Source organism: Gallinula chloropus (genome assembly GCF_964237585.1).
Source record: "Gallinula chloropus genome assembly, chromosome: 5".
NCBI lineage: Eukaryota > Metazoa > Chordata > Aves > Gruiformes > Rallidae > Gallinula > Gallinula chloropus.
In genome coordinates, this window is record NC_140090.1 from 78173505 (window position 1) to 78192961 (window position 19457).

Below are 19457 nucleotides of genomic sequence, written 5' to 3' on the forward strand. Positions count from 1 at the left end.
CAAGAAGAGCTAGATAGGATTTATGAGCTAAGTTTTTTGGTTGGAGAGCCAACATGTAGTTTAAAGCATCATCAGAGACTGAGGGGATGCAGTCTTGAGCAGCGTTGTTGTAATAATTTGTGAAACTGCATGAGACAGATTTTTTTTAAACCAATTACTTCCCATCCGTTCAGGGAGGGATAAGCCCCCAGCTAAAATTTCGTTTCATTCCGGTGCTTGTAACGATGAAGATGAAATGTGATTATTTTTCCCTTTCTAACAAATGCTCCAGAAAAGCAAGAAACAAAAAGCATGTGTTTCTCTGTTATGGAAAATAGGTCTTGGCATGCTGGAAATTCTGTGTTTTTACTTATTTTCTACCACAAACGCCCCGTTTTTTTTAAAGGAATGAATATTGTAATCATTTTCTGTGATTTATGTTTCCCTTTCTGCCTCATTTGGCCCTAATGCTGTGTTATTACAAGAACAACTGTTCTCTGCGAAAGGAATGATCTTTAGACATCTCATCCCAACCCTTTGAAGTCATTGGGAATGAACTGGAAAGAAAGGCCGAGGGGAGTCACTGGCAACTGACTGGTTTCCTACTGACCAGGTAGCTTTCCCACTCGCCGCCTGATGACACAGAGCTGCCTTTTCCTACACCTTCTTGGAGAAAGCTTCTCTTCCAGGTAAGATACCTGGTGGTTTATAGGTCAGGAGTCAGAAACAGTCACAAAATGTGGGTCAAACAGGGCACAACCGAGTCCCGCACTCAGGAGAGGAGAGTTTGGAGAGTTCTTCGCTGGCGAGCACCAACGTCAGGGTAACAGCAGTAGTAACAAGTGCCACAGCTCCCGAGGTCTGGGACGTGTGCTGGCAAGCCAGACGGACACGAGGAGCGGTATAGAAAGGAGCTCGGAGAAGAATCTGGAGGGACTTAGCGTCAGGCTACTAAGAGGGTTACTTTTCCCACCTCCAGCGCCTATAATTACATCTCAAATGCCGTAATAAAATCCAGCGGGTACCGCGGGGTTCTTTTGTTCTCTCTGTCCAAGTATACACCTTAAACATGCTGCTGCGACGAGAGAAAACTCGGCTTTCTTACACTTCAAATCGCCATGCAACCCCCAAAAGCGAAGATGTCGTGCCCCGGCTGGACACAAGCGCCGAGGATCGTGTCTGGCTCCCGGGCGGCCCGGGGAACTCAACCCCCTCCCCCGGTCCGGGAGCGGCCCGCCGCCCCTGCGCCCGGCGGCTCCGCCCGCCTCAGAGGTGCGGGGCGTAGAAGGGGCCGAGGTACGCGGGGCCGAGGAAAGGCGCGAAGGAGCCGCCGCCCAGCGGGAAGGGGGCGGCCGGCGGGACGAGGACGTTGGCGGCGGCGTAAGAAGGGAAAGTCTGGAAGGGCAGAGCGGCGGGGCCCGGCGGGCTGGGGCTGCCGCCGCCGCCCGGCGCCGCCACGGGGGATGCGGCGGGGGCCGCCCCGTCGGCTCCCGGGTGCTGCTTCTTCCACTTGGTGCGTCGGTTCTGGAACCAGATCTTCACCTGCGTCTCGGTGAGGCTGAGGGAGAGCGCCAGGCTGAGCCGCTCGCAGACCGACAGGTACCGCGTAGCCCGGAACTTGTTCTCCAGGGCCACCAGCTGCTCGTAGGTGAAGGCTGTCCGCGCCCGCCGCGGCTTCCCGCACCCCGCCTCGGCCCGCCGCCGCCTGGCGCCCCGCGGCGAGCCCGGCTCCTCCGGACCGGGCGGGCGTGCAGCTGGCTGGGTGTCTGCCCCGGGCGAGCCGTCCTCGTCGCGCTCCCGCCCCGCTGGCTCCGCGCCGCTCTCCGCCGGGCTGTGCGCATCTATGGGGAGATGGCAGCGCTCGTCAGGGGGACGCGTAGAGGTGTGTGGGGGGGAGCGCCCGCGCACCCTCCTCCCGCCCCTCACCCGGCGCCCAGCCGCCCCTCGAAACCCGGCTCGTCTTCTCCCGCGGCCCCCTTCCCCGACGCGAGCAAAATAAGGGCAATCGTTAAAACAAAATGAGAGGAATAACCCGCCCCGCCCGCCGTGCGGGAGCCCCTCCGCGCTCCCCGCTGTCCCCTCGCGTCCGCGGCGCGGAGCGGGCAGGCGTCGATATGGATTTCTTACCAATTAAAAAAGAAGTTATTAAAGTCCCCTTCTGAAGCGAAATAAATCCCCTCCCCCTCTCCCCCCCTCCCCATCCCCGCGCTAATGGAGTTTCAGATTTGCGAGGGCCAGATCGATAGATGTCATCTATTAAAGGTAAGTTTTAATCGAACAATATTAGGATCAGGCCGGGGGAAGGAGGTTTGAAGTGGGCACCTGCAAGCTGCGGGCAGGAGATAGGCGGGAGTCGGTAATAGGATATCGATCAACGGGAGCTCAGGCATCCTCCGGTGGGGACGGGCTGAGCAATTACCCAGCCGGCCGTCCCGCTGCCGGTCGGAGGGGGGGGGGGGGGGGGGGTGCGGGCCCGCCGAGCCCTCCCGCCCCAGGGAAAAGAAGCCCCCAGGGGCAGCTGTGCTGGGGGAAGAATCTCCCGAGCGATGCCCTGGCTAGAGCCGGATCCGGAGCAGCGGCACACCCTGGGATGCCCCCGGACGCCAAGAGCCGGAGCGGCACTACACGGGACGCCCAAAACTTCTCCCTTTGCATCATCGAGACTTAAACCGCCCGCCCCGTCCCCCGCGCTGCCCGTTACGGCGTCCTGCGGGAGCCCCGCACGGGGAGCGCATCCCGTGGGGCCAGGGGGAAGGTGAGGAGGGGGAGGGTGGGGGGGTCCCGTCTGCCGGCGCCTCCACCTGTTCGCCCCGCCAGCGCCGGCCGGAGAAACTCGAGCGCGTTCCTACCATGTGCCTCTAGTTTATTCCTCCCGCTGCCGGGAGCAGCAGCGTCCTTTCCTACTTCAACTCTTCCCAAACTTTTCTCCCGCTCGCCCGAGCGGGGGGTGCTGCCCCAGCTCCCCGCGGCTGGTTCGCGTCTCCTGCTGAATTTCTGGGGATCCAGGATGTCTAAGATGGAGAAGGAGATTTTATGATGGATGGGGGCCGCCTTGGCCCCGCGGTCCGGGCATTCCGGCATCCCACCCCCACCCTCCGCGCTTTCCCGGAGACCTGCTGGCTCCCAGCGCGGAGCCGGCGGAAAAGCTACGCGGGGTGCGGAGCCGGGCCGCCTCCCGAGCCGCACGCCTCGGCGCTGGCGGCGCGGAGTGAGTGGCTGGGAGGAGGGTCGGACGGGGAGGGCGGAGGGGCCGGCGGCGGGGTGGGGGCAGAGGAGGGGGCAGCGCAGCCATTGGCACGCCGCCCCCGCGCCCCCCTCCCCGCCGCGCTGGCTCCGCGGGGGCGCAGCGGCCGCATCCCTTCATCCCAACCTCCCGGCGACGGGGCTTTGCCGTTACCTGCCCCGCGTTGGGTTGGGTTGGGGGCGGGGGGGTGGGAACTGGAGCCCTGGCACCAGACCCGGGACCTCCACCATCACCCGGGGAGGCTCGGGGATGAGATTGCACATGGCAGTGGCTGTCCCCCGGGGCCCGGAGACACCTCCTCCGGCATCCTCCAGCCCTCACTGATCCACCTGCATCTCCCCAGGGTCGGTGACGGTCCAGCGGGGCCAGCCTCGTGTCTCAGAGGGACCCGGAGGGGAGGGGCCGCTCCCACACCCCTCTGCTGACCCGGGGGCTCTGGGCTTGCAGTCCCTCTGTTTCAGCTGCAAAGCTGCTGCCTGGTCCTGGGGAGGTGATGAGCAGCTTCTCATTTTTGGGGCACCTCTGAGTCAGTCTGGTTCAGACTCAGGGCCAAGGGTTGACCCTGACTCCTGCATCTCACTGGTATTCACAGTGTTCCCAGTATATAAGCAGGGAAACTGAGGCACGCCTGTGCTGGGGGATTACCTGCCCCACTGAGCAGCCCCCAAACTAACCCTCCTCGCCTCGAGCCAAAACGCTTTGTTGTCTGTTCATACGTCTAAGTGGGACAGGGTAGGCAACAGCATGGAGCCTCTCCACCCTGCATCAGTCCCTCAGTCCCCCCACCACTTCTACCCAACCGTGCTTATTAAAACCTTGCTAGCGATGTATTTCTGCGTGTCTGTATCTGTTGCGAGGTGCTGTCCCCTCTCCTTAGCATCCCTGTGTTTTGGTGGTCCATGGATCAGGCCAAGGTGCAGGCGAAGGGGCACCCTTCAGCCAGAGAAGGCAGCCCTTGGTGGGAATCCACTACTCCACCTGCTTTTAGAGGTGCAGACCACAGCCCTCCTCTTCACGGGTGTCTCAGACTCAGCAGAGATGCACAGGCATAGGCTTTAAGGTGATGTGAGAGCAGGAAAACGAGATGAAGATGTGCAGGGCGATATGATTACAAGTAATTGTTACTGTTAATTAGGTGGTGGCAGTGTCCCAGAGCCTGTTTGGCACTGGCTGCGATACCACACACATCTGGAAGAGAAGGCAGCTCTGTCCTGAGGAGTTCCCACTCTAGAGCTTCGGATGGATTAAGCTTTGTTTTGGGGATGCACCGTGCATGACAATGAAGGCGGTGGTGAACTGGAAAACACTGCTGCGTGCTGGTTACGTGGTGCTTGTGTAGCTGAAGTTCCCTGAAGTGCCGAAGAAGGAGAAGGAGGGGAGAGGAGCAGTTGCAGGTGCTGGACAGCACATAGCAGAGGCGAGGTCAAATAAAGACAACAGATGTGAAGTGTTAAGGCAGATCCCATGAATGGTTTTGAAACATGATTCCTTTTGGGGCACAACACTACTTGCAAAGCATGTGGAGAAATCCCCGGTATCGTGACACGGTAAATAGGTGTATGACTCACCCTGTTTTAAGAACTCTGGCAAGCGCTGGGGTTTTTGTGTTGGGAAGCCAAGGAAAAAAAAAGGAAATCTTATCTGATCCATGTGAGACATGAAATACTCCTGTTGTGTCTGACGAGGAGGTAAACTGTAGTGTTGGGATCCATCCCTGAGCTAGCAGACGTCTTCAGATACCATCAGCTTAACATGTGCGTGCGCACCACCCTGCAGGCTCACACACACGTAGGAAGGCACATACAAAAAAAACACACATTCGTGGATTAATTTTAGCAGCCTGAGGTTGGTCCCGTTTCCCAGCTGAAGCATTAAAATTCAGCCCGAGTGCTGTCTTTAAATTGCTTTGATGCTAGGTGGGTTTCAACCCTGACCTGTCCTGACGGCAAGTGATGGCTGTAACAAGCTGTGGATCAATATTCATAGCGGGTGTCCTGGACTGATAACACTATCCAAGACAATGTTCGCTATCGGTGGAGACAGCTGAGATATTGTGCCATTAGTGATGTTGTTTTAAATAACCCGATCCATTTCTGGGTCTATTTAATGAATTTCACAGTTTAGATATTATCTTTAAGGAGAAGCCAGAGGCTATTCCAGGAGTGGTGATGCAAATCAATGCTGCCAAGGCCCCTCTGCTTTCTTTAAAACAAAGTGGACTATAATTCCACCGCAGCTCCTTATATATTCTAGGAGTTGTGGCACGGTATTGATAGCATTAGGAATAAAAAAAGTATTTGGACTTTATTGAGGGAGAAAACAGTATTATCTGCGAGGCTGAAACGCAGGTGATAAAATCTTATCCGCGGTTGTAAGACAGAGGGGATCAGCTCAGTTCTTTATGGGTTTCTTTCCTTGGTTGTCTAGATGAAGCGCTGGCACGGATGAGAAGATACCATTGAGGCCGGGCTCAGCTGACACGGGTCTCCTCAGGCTGCTGGGTGCAGTGCCCAAGGGCCGAATCCTGCCCCACTTCAGCCTCTGCAGACCCGCAGAGGCACCCAGGGTGATGTTGGGTTGCAGATCAGGGCATGGCAAACCTGAGCCCAGCGACAGCTGGGGAAGCGGGGCGGGAATCCACCCTGGCACCGATGGACACCCCACTGTGCTCCCATCCCCAGGGGAAACTGCAGGAGGGGAACATGCCAAGCGTGTCATTTTGGGAAGGTCTGCGCCGGGATGCTCCTGTGAAGGTGTCGGGTCCGCAGCCCTCCCAGGAACGACCAAAGCCACCCAAGCAGGGTGCCATGCGTGTTTCAGAGGGTGGAGGTTTTCTTCCCCAGGGAGATGGTGTCCGAGGGAGCGGATGGTGTCTGTGGTGCGGGGAAGGAGCCCTCGGCTGGCTTGTCACGGCCGAGGCAGCTTGGCTGGCGGGGGCTGCTGGCAGCGGGCAGCTCGGGCGCGGGCACTGCTGGAGGCACCGGTGAGAGGAGCTGTCAGACGGACAGATGGAGACTCCAGGGCACTTGCTGTGCTGTTGAAGACGCTCTGCAGTCGCCTGGGAGAACCCAGCAGTGTCCGTGTGCCCGGGTCTTTGCACCAAACCGATGGGTTAATGTCTGGAAGCAGGGGCGGTGCGGGGGGGGGGGGGGTGTGGGGAGGCGGGCGGGCTGCCGGCGGCTGCGGGCTAACGCGGGCTCCCCGCGGCCCGCACTGCATTTCCCGGCAGCGCCCGCGGCCCGGCGGGGCGGGCGGCAGAGGAGAGAGATGGCGGCCTGGGCGCGGGCGGTGCGGGGGCTGCTGCTGGATATCAGCGGGGTCCTGTACGACAGCGGCGGGGACGGCGGGGTGCCCATCGCCGGCTCGGTGGAGGCGGTGCGCAGGTGGGTGCCGGGGGCAGGGCCCGGCTTGGGCTTCCCCCAGGTCGGGGCAGGAGGAGGAGGAGGAGGCCCGAGGCGGGGCCGGCGGCGTGAGGGGCCGGCCGGGGTGTGTGTGTGGGGGGGGCGGCACCCCAGAGCTTGGCGATGCGGGCTTGGCACCCCGAAACGTGCAGTGTGGGGCCGGCCCTGGGCTTTGGGGATGCACCCAAAGGGCAGCGAGGGTCGGGGTTTGGAGCAACACCCTCCTGTGCTGCGCAGGGTGGAGTGGGACGGGGCGGGAGTTTGGGTTTATCTCGGTATTTTTCAGGCTTATTTAAGCTGTGGGGGAGCCCGATGAGTCTGGGGATCTACCGTTCCCCTGGAGCAGTGGGGTGCACCACTGTGTTTAGTGCCCCTGGGGCATGTCTCGCAGCAGCGGGCAATGCACATGAGGCCTGGTGCATCCCCCCGGGCATCAGCTGTAAAATACTGCCGGCACCAGGGGGACGCTTCTGCCAACCGTCCCCCTTCCCTGTGGGATCAGCAGGGATTTCCTGCCGAGAACTTGCCAGCCGGCAGAAACAGCTTGAGGTTAATCATTGCCCAGGTTAAGGGACTCAAAAGCCAAGTGCTGCCCTGGCCAGTTCATAGAATCATAGAATCACAGACTGGTCTGGGTTGGAAGGGACCCCAAGGATCACAGAGTTCCAACCCCCCTGCCACAGGCAGGGACACCAACCTCCAGGCCTGGAGCTACACAAGGCTGCCCAGGGCCCCATCCAACCTGGCCTTGAACACCTCCAGTTACTTGACTGCTGTTAAACAGGCTGATATTGAATTTATTTAACTTAACTAACTAGGTCAACTTGATTGTATCAGCATCAGCCCCGCTTGACCAGAGGAGCAGGATGTGGCCAGGCGAGAGCAATGGCTACAGGGATGTCAGTGTTTAAAGACAGGTATTGATCTGTAGGTCTGCCCCACTGGAGCAGGTCTGGGGTTTCCAGAAGAGCCCTTTGTCACTATGTGGTGTTTCACAGACACTCTGCAGAAAATCCAGATCCAGGTGGCTTCTGTCCTCTGGGGCCACCCAGTGTGGACACACATGTGCCGAGTGCTTTATCGAGACAGGAAATACTCAGGAAGAAATATCAAAATTGCTAAAGTTAATCCTGTGAGTGTAGTTAAATCCGTGCCTAAATGTTGGTGGAACCATACATACATAAAGTGTCATCAGATGAGTCGTCTGGTTTTGTCTGCAGGATCAGGGTCTCCAGTGCTGTCAGGAAACAGTGTTTCAAGCAAGTTTAAGGTTTGTCGAAGCTCTTGGCCCATTTGTGGTGCTCAGCTGGCCCCAGCCAGCTGCAGGGAGCAGCACTCCAAGGGAATCTGGTGAAATCAGGCAGAGGGAAAAGTAGCTTTTATAAAGACATAGTGTTGAAGTTCCTGTGGCACATGTTTTTTTCTGTGGGGTCACGTATGACTTGTTTCCATCCTTCTTGTCTTGCTCAGATCGTCCTACAATGACCTGCCAGGAGGGTGCAGAGAGGTGGGCAATGGTCTCTTCAGCCAGGGGACAGGAGATGGGACAAGGGGCAATGGGCTCAAGCTGCCCCAGGGCAGGGTCAGATCAGATGGGAGGGGAAAGTTCTTCCCTGGCAGAGTTGTGGGGCTGTGGCACAGGCTGCCCAGGGAGGGGGCTGAGTCCCCACCCCTGGGTGTGTTTGACAGAGGGGAGATGAGGTGCTCAGGGATCTGGTTTAGCACAGGACGGGAACAGTTGGACTGGATGATCTCAAAGGTATTTTCCAACCTTGTGATTCTGTGATTCCTGGTAATGTTGCTTCCCACTGAGGCTGATGCCTGTGCCTGCTGGTCTGTCAGTGAAGGAGAGTCTTCTCCTGCTCTCCATCTTCCAGGAGAACACATCTTCCCACCCTCCTCTCATTCCTGCCACCTGGCACTTTCTGCCGGGACCATCCCGTACGCTGAGTTTGTGCCGCGTGAAGCTCAGGGCAGCCCAGACCGTAGCTGGGGCCTCCGGGCACGGCCAAAACAGACATAAATAACAGCTACATCCTTTCTGTTGGTGATCAGATCATTCCTCTAGAAGCCAGGACAGATTCAATAAAATCTGTGTTGTCGTCACCCAGATGCTTTTGACGTTTTGATTTAGTTTGGGTTTTTTCTCCTAAGTTTTTAAACTCCATTTTCCATCGGCTTGCAGGCTGTTATTTATTTATCTATTTATCTATTTAACAACTTCTGTTGCTGCATTTGCTGAAGCCTCCTGTAAGAGGCAACGTAAACTGTGATTTAACTTAGGGCAATGTCAGAAATAAGCCGATGAACCAAGAGTAAAACGCTGGCCGTGGGCTAAATGTAAGATATTAGGGTCTTTCTCTTGAAATACTGGGAATGTCTAAACCCTTGTTCGTCGTTAGGGGTTTCTGTGGCTAATCTGACCTGTCTGCTTGTCTGGAGGGGGCTGCAGGGGTCTTCAGGGAGGGATTGGAGATGCTGTTTGGGCGGGATCTAGTGAGCATCTGCCAGGGACTGTGCGGTGCAGCCACGTCCATCGTGCTGCGTGGGGACGTGACACGCTGCGTGGGCTGCCGTGGGGCTTCCCTGCTGCTCCATGCTCCTTGGTTCCTAGGGAGCGTGCTGGGTACCTGATGGTTGTCCTTAGCTGTGTAGGCTCAGAGTTCTGTATCAGTAAGCAATGGAGAAGCGGTGCCTGTGGAAACTGGGGACAGCAGAAATGAGGATGGGAAAGTGCCTGGAAGTTAAAAAAAAACCCCAACCCCAAAACATTTTGTTCAGGTCATTCAGTGTAAGTGGTTAAGAATAATCATTTTCCTTGGGTAAAGTCAAGTAGCCTTATTTATCTGCCTATTAGGTTGGTAATTGTTCTAGCTCACGCCATTTAAAATCTTTATTGACTCATTATCCTATTGCCAGTTGGTCATTAATATTTGTGTCTGCGTCTTAGTACAGCTCGGTGGTTTCAAGCAGATGGATTAGGGCTAAAAGCAGCTCTTTTTTTAATGAATTCATTTTTGTATCAATTAAAAAGTCATAATTGGGGATAGCTAGGAACTCTATAACCAATTCAAATTGATATGATCTTCTGGTAAAAGAGATGTCTAAAATCTCTCTAGTCTCTGCATATGTCCAAGAGGAGTGTTAAAGACCATTTTGCTAATTCACCCTGCAGATCCTGACTCTCATAATATGACAGCTGACCTGTTCTCTTCATGTTGTCTTGCTACATCATCTCCCACACTATTACAGCAATTAACTTCGTGTAACAACATATAGTACACACCAATAAAAACCATAAGCAAACATTTCTGTTTGCAGTTGGTTTCATATGACTGAAGCCGTTTCGACCCCTTAAAACTATATTTGCTTGTCGTTTTTTTTCTTGTTTTCAGCCAAATTCTGCTGTGAGGTTCTTTGAGTAGGTAGTTGAGAGAGTAGCAGTGCAATTTCTGCTGGCAGAATTTGAGCCTTTTAATATTTATGGTGGCTGCAGGAGTGTGGGTCTCTCTTGTTTGTTTTCAGCCAGCACAACAGTCAGATGGAGCAGAAACATGACCAAAGAAGCTGATGGACACTGGAGCATCCTGACCATGATGACGTTCAGTAGCGACTTCCTAGTGCCATAGACACCCTCCTGAGGAAAGCAGCAGTAGTTGCTATCCAAGTTGGTGTAACTTGTGATGAAAGGCTCAGTGTTACAGCTGAGCTGATGTACCTGCACCTCTAATAAATTTTACCTGTGAAGTGTCTTTGGATTCAGAATGCACTGAAGGGGAATTGCTGAATCGGAGGCCAAAAGGATGAAGCACAGAAGTATTTCTCCTCCTTCAGCACTCAAGTAAGGATAAGGTGACTCTGGACCCTTTCTGTCACTCAGTTGGACTATGGCAGACACCCATGTGCCTGAGGACACTGACACTGACACCCCAGGTTTGTCCCAGAAGCCAGGGTGCCAGGAGCGTCATTAAATCCATCAGCCACTGTTACTGTTAAATTTAGATGAGGATATCGGAGTGATGAATAACTAGAAGACCCAAAAGCAGCTTGGTAAGATAATTTGGGCCATCAGAACTTTCAGCCCATAACATTTCGTGGTTGTTTAGTTTGCTGTGATGTATGTTTATTGCAGTTTTTAAAAAAATCCTTCTGGCAGAGATAAATACAACACATCTCTTCAGAGTGTGCGTGGTTAACTGATGAAGGCTGGAGGGCAGATCAGAAAGCCCATCGGTGACTTCAAGGCTTCTTCTGGAGCCAGCCTTAACAGCACCCCTGCACCGTGCCCTTATTGTCTTAATTGATATACACAGCATTGACACGAGGTGAGCTGTTCCCTTTTTATCTTAGCAAATAGCAGGGAGCTGGTCCCTTACAAGACAGAAGGTGGTTAAACATCCATAAAAGATGCTCAGCCTCTGCTCTGCTATTTGCATTTACAGCTGGGTGCTGATAGCGTGCCCCTTAGCATATCCATATGAAAAGCACACAGTGGTTGGACATTTACAACATCCTGTTGTTTGGCCAGTATGGTGCATCTGTGAGTACAACTTTTTCTACAGAGTCCTTTAAATGAGCAACGGAAATCTGGGGAGCAGGGAGGCTGGGGAGCAGCTGGGCAGTCCTGGTGAAATACAATACCCAGAGAGCCTTAACAAGGCGAAGATTGTGAGGTGAACAAGCGGAACTGGAACCGTAAAGCAATTCAGCGTGCTGGGGAGTTTGGTTGGACAGTTGTTGAGTCTCCAAAGAGCCATCTGAAAGCCTGGGTGCAACAAGGAGAGGGGAAGCTTTGTTGTAACCCGCCCGGCCTGAAGCAGCAGAGACACAGGAAGATGATGAAGCAGCTCGGCGCAGTCACACAGCTGGCAGAGCCAGAAAGAGACCCTGGAGCTGATCCTCAGTGGGTGCAGAGCTGTCCCAGCTCCACTCTAGGCTGTAACATTAGCTGTGGCCTCAGTTTTCTGAGAGCAGAGGACCTTCCCAACCAGTATTTGCTTTCCTAATCAGCAGTGTTCATTCTTATTTTAAAAAGCTCTGCATCACAGAAGTGCTTACACTTCTGGAATTGAAACATCACTGACCTTTAGTGTCTTGACCTGCTTGCAGTCCATCCTCACGACTACGTGCTGTACAACTACTTGCTAGTAAAGAACAATAGAAGATACTACAGTGATACCTACTACCTAGCAGTACCTGTTCACCCACTACCTTGGAGAAGTGCTGATGAATCCCTGTGCTTTCGAACTTGGGGCTTGTTGCCGCTTACCTCTGCTGTAGCAATTCCCCCCCATCTTTCATGTGTGGTGAATACAGCCTGGAATCTTGGAATCGAGTCAGAATTCCTGGTGTGTCCTCAGCAGGATTGCCACTCTGATTCCACGCTGACTTTGCAACTGATGCCAGTTGCTTCCAGATTAAAACCACACAGTGTCTGTTGGAATGCAGCTCAGGCTTTGAACTATTGCAATTAAATACTACAATACTTTCTACAGTAGGTAAACAGAGCACATGGGAGGGAACTCTTTCTCTATAAAACAGGCTAATTGAAACCTTTTGGCTTTCTTCTTCCAAGAAATAGAATTTGTTATTTACAAATAGGAGCTGTTTGTATACAAAGGATTCAACAATGACAAAGATTACCTTGGTTTTGACTGAAATTTGAACGGAATAGTTACAGCTTCAGAGGTAAAATACCCCAGCTTCTTTAAGTACAGAATGAAAGCTGTTCATTATATTGTCCATTCAAATGGTTTGCTTAATGCAAGTAAATGTATTCCAGACCTGTTCATGAAAACTGAACCCCCAAAGTTCAGATTTTTTTCCCTGATGGCTCCAGAATAGATAGTTCCCAAGTATTTAAAGTTTACTGGAGTCTACTTCTGTTGCAGAATACACCCGAGTGTTTGAATCGTGCTCAGTACCGTGTTTCTGTGGTCTAACAATTGGGTAGCCACTGCAAGACAAGGTGAGAAGCCCTGGTTCAGTTCCTGTGGTTGAAGTCTGGGACTGCTAGGTGTGATATTTAAGCTGACTTTGTAATCTGCAGCATTTAAATGCCTCTTGGTACTGAACAGAATGGACCAGAATTGTTTCCCTGCTTTGTGCTTGCTTTCTGAAGATTCATGTAAAAAACCAAACTGTATGTTTTTTATTAAAAACTTAATTCTAGATTTCACAGTTGTGGCTTATTGCTCTCTACAAACCTGTAGATGTGTCTGTTGTCTCCCCTTCTGTTCAGGCAGGTGGGATGTGATTGATGGTATCCGGTGTTGTGCTCAGCACTTCTGGTACCCAGCTGTACTGGATGTGCTGGGGAGAGGCAGCCTTGATAGAACATTCAGGGCAGGACAGGCTTTGTGCTTGCTTTGGTGGGCAAGCTCCAGTATTTATTCCTACCTCTGAAGGGATTCAGGATGATTGAAATACCTAAATAAAGGTGTTGCTATGTTTTTAAAGTTTACTTTGAACAACAGTTCAGCGATGTATCAGTTTTTGGTGTCAAGCAGCATCTCAAAGTGGAGTTTCTAGGGCCTTTAGCATCATAGTGGTACCTTTTCTTACCTCACCCTTGCCCACCCTTAAATAACATTGGCCTTTCTTCTTGCAGCTCCTTCATCTGTGCCTGTTAATTTGTTAATTTGCCTTCATTCCTGTTCAAAAGTAATGCCCTCCTATTTTTTAATCCCTTTTTCAACCCCTCTTTTGGATCCCCTCCAAATTACCCACTTCTATATATAGAGAGAGGTGAGCCATATGGGGCTGGGGAGGAAATTGTGCTCGTGAGGTAGCAGATGTAGAGATGAGTTTCAGGCACAAGAATTCAAGGGGGAACGGGGCCGAAAAGTGCTGTACGGAAGGATTTGTCAGGCCAGCCTTGCTAGATGGAGCAGAAAGCAGGACCACCAGAGAATGGGAGTCTTAATTAGCTCACCTGAACTCAGGACCAATGACAGGACATCAGTGAATGGAAACTCCAGGAGATCAGGGGAGAAAGGCAGCATCGGAGATGCAACAGCAGGATTTTAGCAGCTTGGGTGTACTCTGAGGATGGAAGAAAGCAGAGGAACGGAAAGCTTTGTACCAGGATAGAGAAGGAACAACCAGAAAGCCAGCCAAGGTCGCTGTCTCACAGTAGCATGAGTGGGGGTTCATCCACAGACCTCTGATCTTGCCCCCACTGAGGAAAACAGGGGGAGATTGGGTATTTCAGTGGAACTGGGGGAGGCTTGTGCTGGAAATGCTGACTGTGTGAGCTAAGGGTGTATGGGGGCTCTTATACCTGGCCTCCCCCAGACTTCTGAAAGAATAGTTTGGGTTGGTGAATTATTCCTTGGCAGCAGCACGGCCAGCCAGGGAGGCTTTTGTGGGCAACAGAAAAACGTCCCATGGCTGGCTAGCCAGCAGTGTCTGAAGACACAGAAGATTTTGATACCTCCCTTTGCCCTGATCCCCCACCCTTTTTGGGGTCTGGATGAGATTTTGCCCATCGCTATGCAGACTGGTGAGGGCTGGTCCTGATCTCTTGCTGCAAACCCCATTTTAATTCATCATTTTGAGTGGGCTTTGTAGATGGTGGCTGAAGCCCCATCATGTGCCGTGGTTCCCCCATCAGCCAGGCAAGCTGAAAAAGATAAATATAGATTTCTGACCTTTTCCAACTCTTTTTTTCCTGTGTTGACCTTGAAATGAAGCAAGTCATTTCAACTTTTGACCATTAGGTTTCTTCTGGGCTCGGTTTCATCTCCATCCATGTTGTACCAGCCCCCTTGCAGAGGACAATAAGCAGACGTTAGCCTTGCCCAGGTGGGAGGGTGGCATTGCTGCACAAGTCCTGGCTTTACTGCATTGCTTTGTTGCAGGTAGATAACTCTCCAGTACTGTTGTTTCCTTGTGTTTCAGAGGCAGTGTGCTCTCAAGTTTACACTGAAACACACTGGTATTTGCCCACTGGTGCAAAAGAGTCAAATAGCACAAGTGCTTAGTGGCTTCATTTTCTTTTAAATTAAAAAATAAATAAAACCCCTTAAAAATAAAAACAAAATCAGGGTGAAAAGCTGGTTCTAGAAATCTCATAGCCAGTGTTCTTCCAAACCCCGCTGAAGTTGGTGTTGGACGGTCACCACCACTCAAGCTTGTTGCCTCTTCTAGGGTTTTGCTTTCTGTCCCCCTGCCTGGCTGCACAGGACCTGCTGGCTGTGGGCAGGACGTTCCTCCTGCTCCTGCATTAGGAAAAACCTTCCCTGCCAAAGAGAGTGGTCAAAGGCTGAAGTTTAACCTAACCCAGTGTCCTTAGTTGCCTCTGCCATGTGCAGGACAATGTGAATTTAAGAAGGAGTGATGGCTTCCAGCCTAGATCCCGTGGCCATTCCTTTTATTACCAGTGTCACAAACTTTACATCACCTAAAAGAACAGTTTTATATCTTTTATTTGCCCAAAGGGTGCCCGTAAAGGTTGGCAAGGGCAGTTGGCTAAGTCTGCACAAGGTCAGTCAGGATGTCTAATAATTGTCCTAACACTTTACCTGTTATGGAACAATAATGAGAGGGATTTTTTTCATTATTTTCGGGTGAGTGAGCCTGGCAGATGCTGACAGCCAGCAGATGTGTAAAGTTCGAGGTGATTTGTAAGGGACCGGCTCATCTGACGCACGGTAATTGCATTGTGGGACATTGTCACTCAGCGTCGTGTCCTGCTCCGGCAGGACGAGGTAAAGGTCAGTTCAGAGAGCTGCCGTAGCGTGAGGGGCAGCTCAGGGCTGAAATGAAAAACCTCCTTTCCCTCTCTCCCACACACGGGTGCTCACGGCGTGCCCGGAGCTGGGTGGGCGCCCCAGTTCTAGATTGAGGGCTTTGTTTGGGCACCTGAGCGGTTGCTTTGGTCCGGAGAGGGTTTAAGGCTTAGAGAAACTCTCCTTCCCCACCTGTTGGTGTATTAGCTCCCAGCTCATCTGAACTTCCCATGGATGATTTTGGGCTTGGAAGGTTCTTCTGCAATGGTCAGCGCTGGAGGGGTGTGAGTGAGCTGCTCATCTGCTCCCCGTGCCCTGCACGCTCTGCCCTCCCTTCCGAAAGGGCCACCCCTGGGTTTCTTGTGCAGCAGAGATGCTTTTAGCCATTTGTGACAGCCAAAAGGTGGGAAGCTGCTTGCAGTCAGGTGAAGTTTGAGTTCCCCTGTTCCTGCTCACAGGCATTAGGAGTGATGTGAGCAGTCACGTTGGAATCCGACAGTGAGCCTGTTAACGGCCCCACACGGGGAGCCAGAGGCAGCCTCGGGGGGTCCCCAGCTGCCTGGAGCACACCGAGCCCCGCAGCGTGGAGCACAGTGCTGCCTGTCCCTGTGCTCACCTCACGCTCTGGTCGGGATCGATTCCGGGTGCTTCTGGAGTCTGACTGGGATCTTTATCACAGCCACAGCATCTGGAGGTTGGCTGAAGCCCTGGGTGTCCTGGGTGTGCCTGTGCTTCTGTAATACAGATGCTGATACATCTGTAACAGGCTGCAGATCTTGATAAAACCTATGATGTTGTGCATTTCATCTGCTGTCGCCTCATTCTTCTGTACTTGCAGGTGTCTAATCCCTCACTCCTTATCTTAGAAGGCATCACATCACAAATTTAGCTCTTTATTCTTCTCCTCACACCCCTACGCTTGCTGGCAGTGGTTAACTCCCTCTGCACGACCTCCTTTAAATGTGGAGAGTGGTGGGTCTGCTCGGCAGCTCGAGGTTTCCCATTAAGCTGGGCAGCTCCCAGCAGTGCTCCCTGTGCAGTACAGACTCTCCCTGTGAAGCACTTCACCCATCAGAGACCTTCAATCCATCTCTTTCAATTCCTCCCTCTGCCAGACCCAAACATGAAAACTGAAGGAGAGTTTTCCTCTCACACAAGAGGAGCCAGGATTTCCCTTCCCACATGGAGAACAGTTGCTAAAAGCTCCCGCTGCTTCTTTAAGCTCTGAGTTACTAAGGTGTCTGCCAGTGTGTGCTGGCCTGCAGGCTCTGCTGCTGGTCCCCACGTTGAGCATCGAGGAGTGGGCTCATCCTGGTGTGTGTACAGTCATACACATACCACTGAGTGTGACTGTATCGCACAAGGATGTGGCAGAGAGCTGGCAGAGGGGCCTTGCAGAGGTGCTGGCTTGGAAGGACAAGGTAGCTTTTGGCTGAAAAGGTAATTTTGTAGTTGGTTTTGAGAGTCCTTTTCACGTTTCACCAGAGGATTCCCATTTTCTGACCAGCTTGGCCTAACTCTTTGTAGACCTCACCTGATAGGAAGCATCTACTGAGCTCATCTGCTGAGGGTGGGAATTGCTGGCAGCCACGAAGGCGTGAAGCAGACCACAGTGTGTCCAGACTGCTCCTGTTTTGGTGCCGTTCATCTGAAATTCTGAGAAAAAAAGTTAAGTTTGTAGACTGGGCAAGGCAGATCTTTGCTTGCACCTGGGAGGGCACAGTTGTCTGGCTGTGGTTAGTGTTCCTGGACTCATTTCCTTGACCTTTAGGTAAGGAAAAACTAGATTCCTGTTCAACAAATGCCTACATCCAGGGAGTGATGTGTGCCAGGATTTTTGTCCTGAGAATGTGCACGTAGGCTTTGCATTCAGAGTTGGATTTTCCTAACCCTGGCACAGGCTGTTGAAGTTTGTTAAGTGCCCAAATTGCACTGCTTTGCTTTTTAACCACAGCCAAAAGCCGTGGTTCGAATAACAGATGTGGAATACTGTCATCCCACTGTCACACCGATTGTTCATTGTTCTGAGAAGGTCACATCATAATTCATTAACGATAATTATTCCCTGGGTACACCCTGCACTTCTTCACTCAATTGCTTCATTAACTTGTGAGTGAGTCTCCCATTCGCTGCTCCAATCAATGAAGATATATTTATAACGTACAAGTGGATGCTATTAGTTACAATATATTAACTGCCTAATTTAAAATAGAAAAGCTATCTTTATGAAGGGCAATTAACCACTAAGTGTAATTGATAATTCACATACCTATGATTAGGAAAGACAAATAATAAGAAAGAAATGAATCACCTGTGTTATCGAAGGCGACGCCGGCGTGCAGTTTTAACGAGCTGAAGGGGCTTTCTTGGTCAGTACTGGGTTTCTAAGAATCCTTTGGTGGATTCTGCCCTGGTCAGGCCCCACCTGGATTGTTGTGTCCAGTTCTGGGCTCCCTGGGATAAAAAAGACAGGGATCTCCTGGAGAGAGTCCAGAGGAGGCTACGGAGATGATGAAGGGGCTGGAGCATCTCCCCTGTGAGGAAAGGCTGAGTGAGCTGGGGCTGTTCAGCCTGGAGAAAAGAAGACTAAGGGGGGACCTTATGAATGTTTATAAATATCTTAAGTATGGGATGCAGGGGGAATGGGCAGCCCCTTTTCAGTGTCTGTGGGGACAGGACAAGGGGCAATGGCTGCAAGTTGGAGCACAGGGAGTTCCACACCAATCTGGGGAAGAACTTTTACCCAGTGAGGGTGAGGGAGCCCTGGGACAGGCTGCCCAGGGGGTGTGGAGTCTCCTTCTCTGGAGAGATTCCAGCCCCGTCTGGACACCGACCTGTGTGACCTGTCCTAGGGACCCTGCTCTGGGAGGGGGGTTGGACCTGGTGATCTCTGGAGGTCCCTTCCAACCCCTACAGTCCTGTGATTCTGTGAAAGTTCATCATCAGATACATTACCTCGAGGTGGTTTTGGTGTTTACCCCCAGCACTTGGGGTCATCTTCCCTAGAAAGGGAACCCAGAACGTTTTGTTGTCTCGAGAGTCAGTTTGGGGCTTTCCTCTTTGAATCAAAGTCCTTTTTCATCCTGACACAAAGAAAAGTGATAATTTTTAATAAGAATTTATAAGTTTCATCCCAAACTTACCCAGCTATCTGAACCTGTATGAGCTCAGGTCCTCAGAGTTAACTATGTACAAAAATCATGTACAAATTCACCCTAAAACTGACAAAAATTAGGCATTTTAATGTATTTGCAGAGCTGAGTGACAGTCCCTTTGGCTATTTTGATTATTTTTTTTCAATGTGACATGTTTTAAATGCTTCTGATTTTCCTTGGCCACTTTGAAATACATTGGTTCTCCTGGTAGCTGACAACTTGTCCATGGAGAAGAGGCCTTTTTGTGATGTCCCCAGTAAGACACCACAGCTTGGGTTGGGAAACAAAGGCGCTCAGAGGGAAAGGACTCACCTGAGTTTGCAGAGTACTGATCCACAGGAACCATGTCCTTGGCTCTGGGTACTCAGGGCCATGTCTTCTTCCCTGGAGAAGGAACAGATTCCCTTGGGAATCGGTTGAAGTACCGTCTTTTTGAGGATTACCCACCAAGTGCCAGCACAGGTGTTTTGTGAGAGATTAAATAACAAAATGAGACTGAAACCACCCCTGTGGGCTGGTTCAGCCTGGAGAAGAGAAGGCTGTGGGGGGACCTCATTGCAGCCTGCCAGTCCCTGAAGGGAGCAGAGGAACAGGAGGGGAATCAGCTTGTTAAAAGGGTAGATAATGGCAGGAGAAGGAGGAATGGATTAAAGCTAAAGGAGGGAAGGTTTAGATAAGATATTAGGGGGAAGTTTTTTACAGAGAGAGTGGTGAGGGGCTGGTACAGGCTGCCCAGAGAGGTGGTGGGTGCCCCATCCCTGGAGGTGTTCAAGGCCAGGTTGGATGGGGCCCTGGGCAGCCTTGTGTAGCTCCAGGCCTGGAGGTTGGTGGCCCTGCCTGTGGCAGGGGGTTGGAGCTCTGTGACCCTTGGGGTCCTTTCCAACCCAGACCAGTCTGGGATTCTGTGATACGATTCTTTGTTAAGAAAAGCATCATTCTCTTAGCA

At 52.1% G+C, this 19457-nt stretch overlaps 2 protein-coding genes across 3 annotated transcripts in view; one reads left to right on the forward strand and one right to left on the reverse strand.

The window, feature by feature from the left end:
- Positions 1–1245: 1245 nt before the first annotated feature.
- NKX1-2 (NK1 homeobox 2) lies at positions 1246–3060 on the reverse strand (the record flags this gene model as incomplete). The annotated part of the gene is made up of 2 exons (XM_084265116.1): positions 1246–1820; positions 2829–3060. The coding sequence occupies 2 exons, from the start codon at positions 3058–3060 to the stop codon at positions 1246–1248; spliced, it is 807 nt and encodes a 268-aa protein (XP_084121242.1).
- A 3430-nt stretch (positions 3061–6490) lies between these two features.
- The window catches only part of LHPP (phospholysine phosphohistidine inorganic pyrophosphate phosphatase), a gene marked incomplete at its 5' end in the record, with an annotated part of 81538 nt that continues 68571 nt past the window's right edge, over positions 6491–19457 (forward strand). For both annotated transcript variants that reach the window (XR_014617344.1, XM_084265039.1), the window contains one exon: positions 6491–6606. Coding sequence is in view for 1 of the 2 variants with exons in the window: in XM_084265039.1 (XP_084121165.1) it covers positions 6491–6606 (116 nt within the window). The remainder of the gene's footprint in view (positions 6607–19457) is intronic.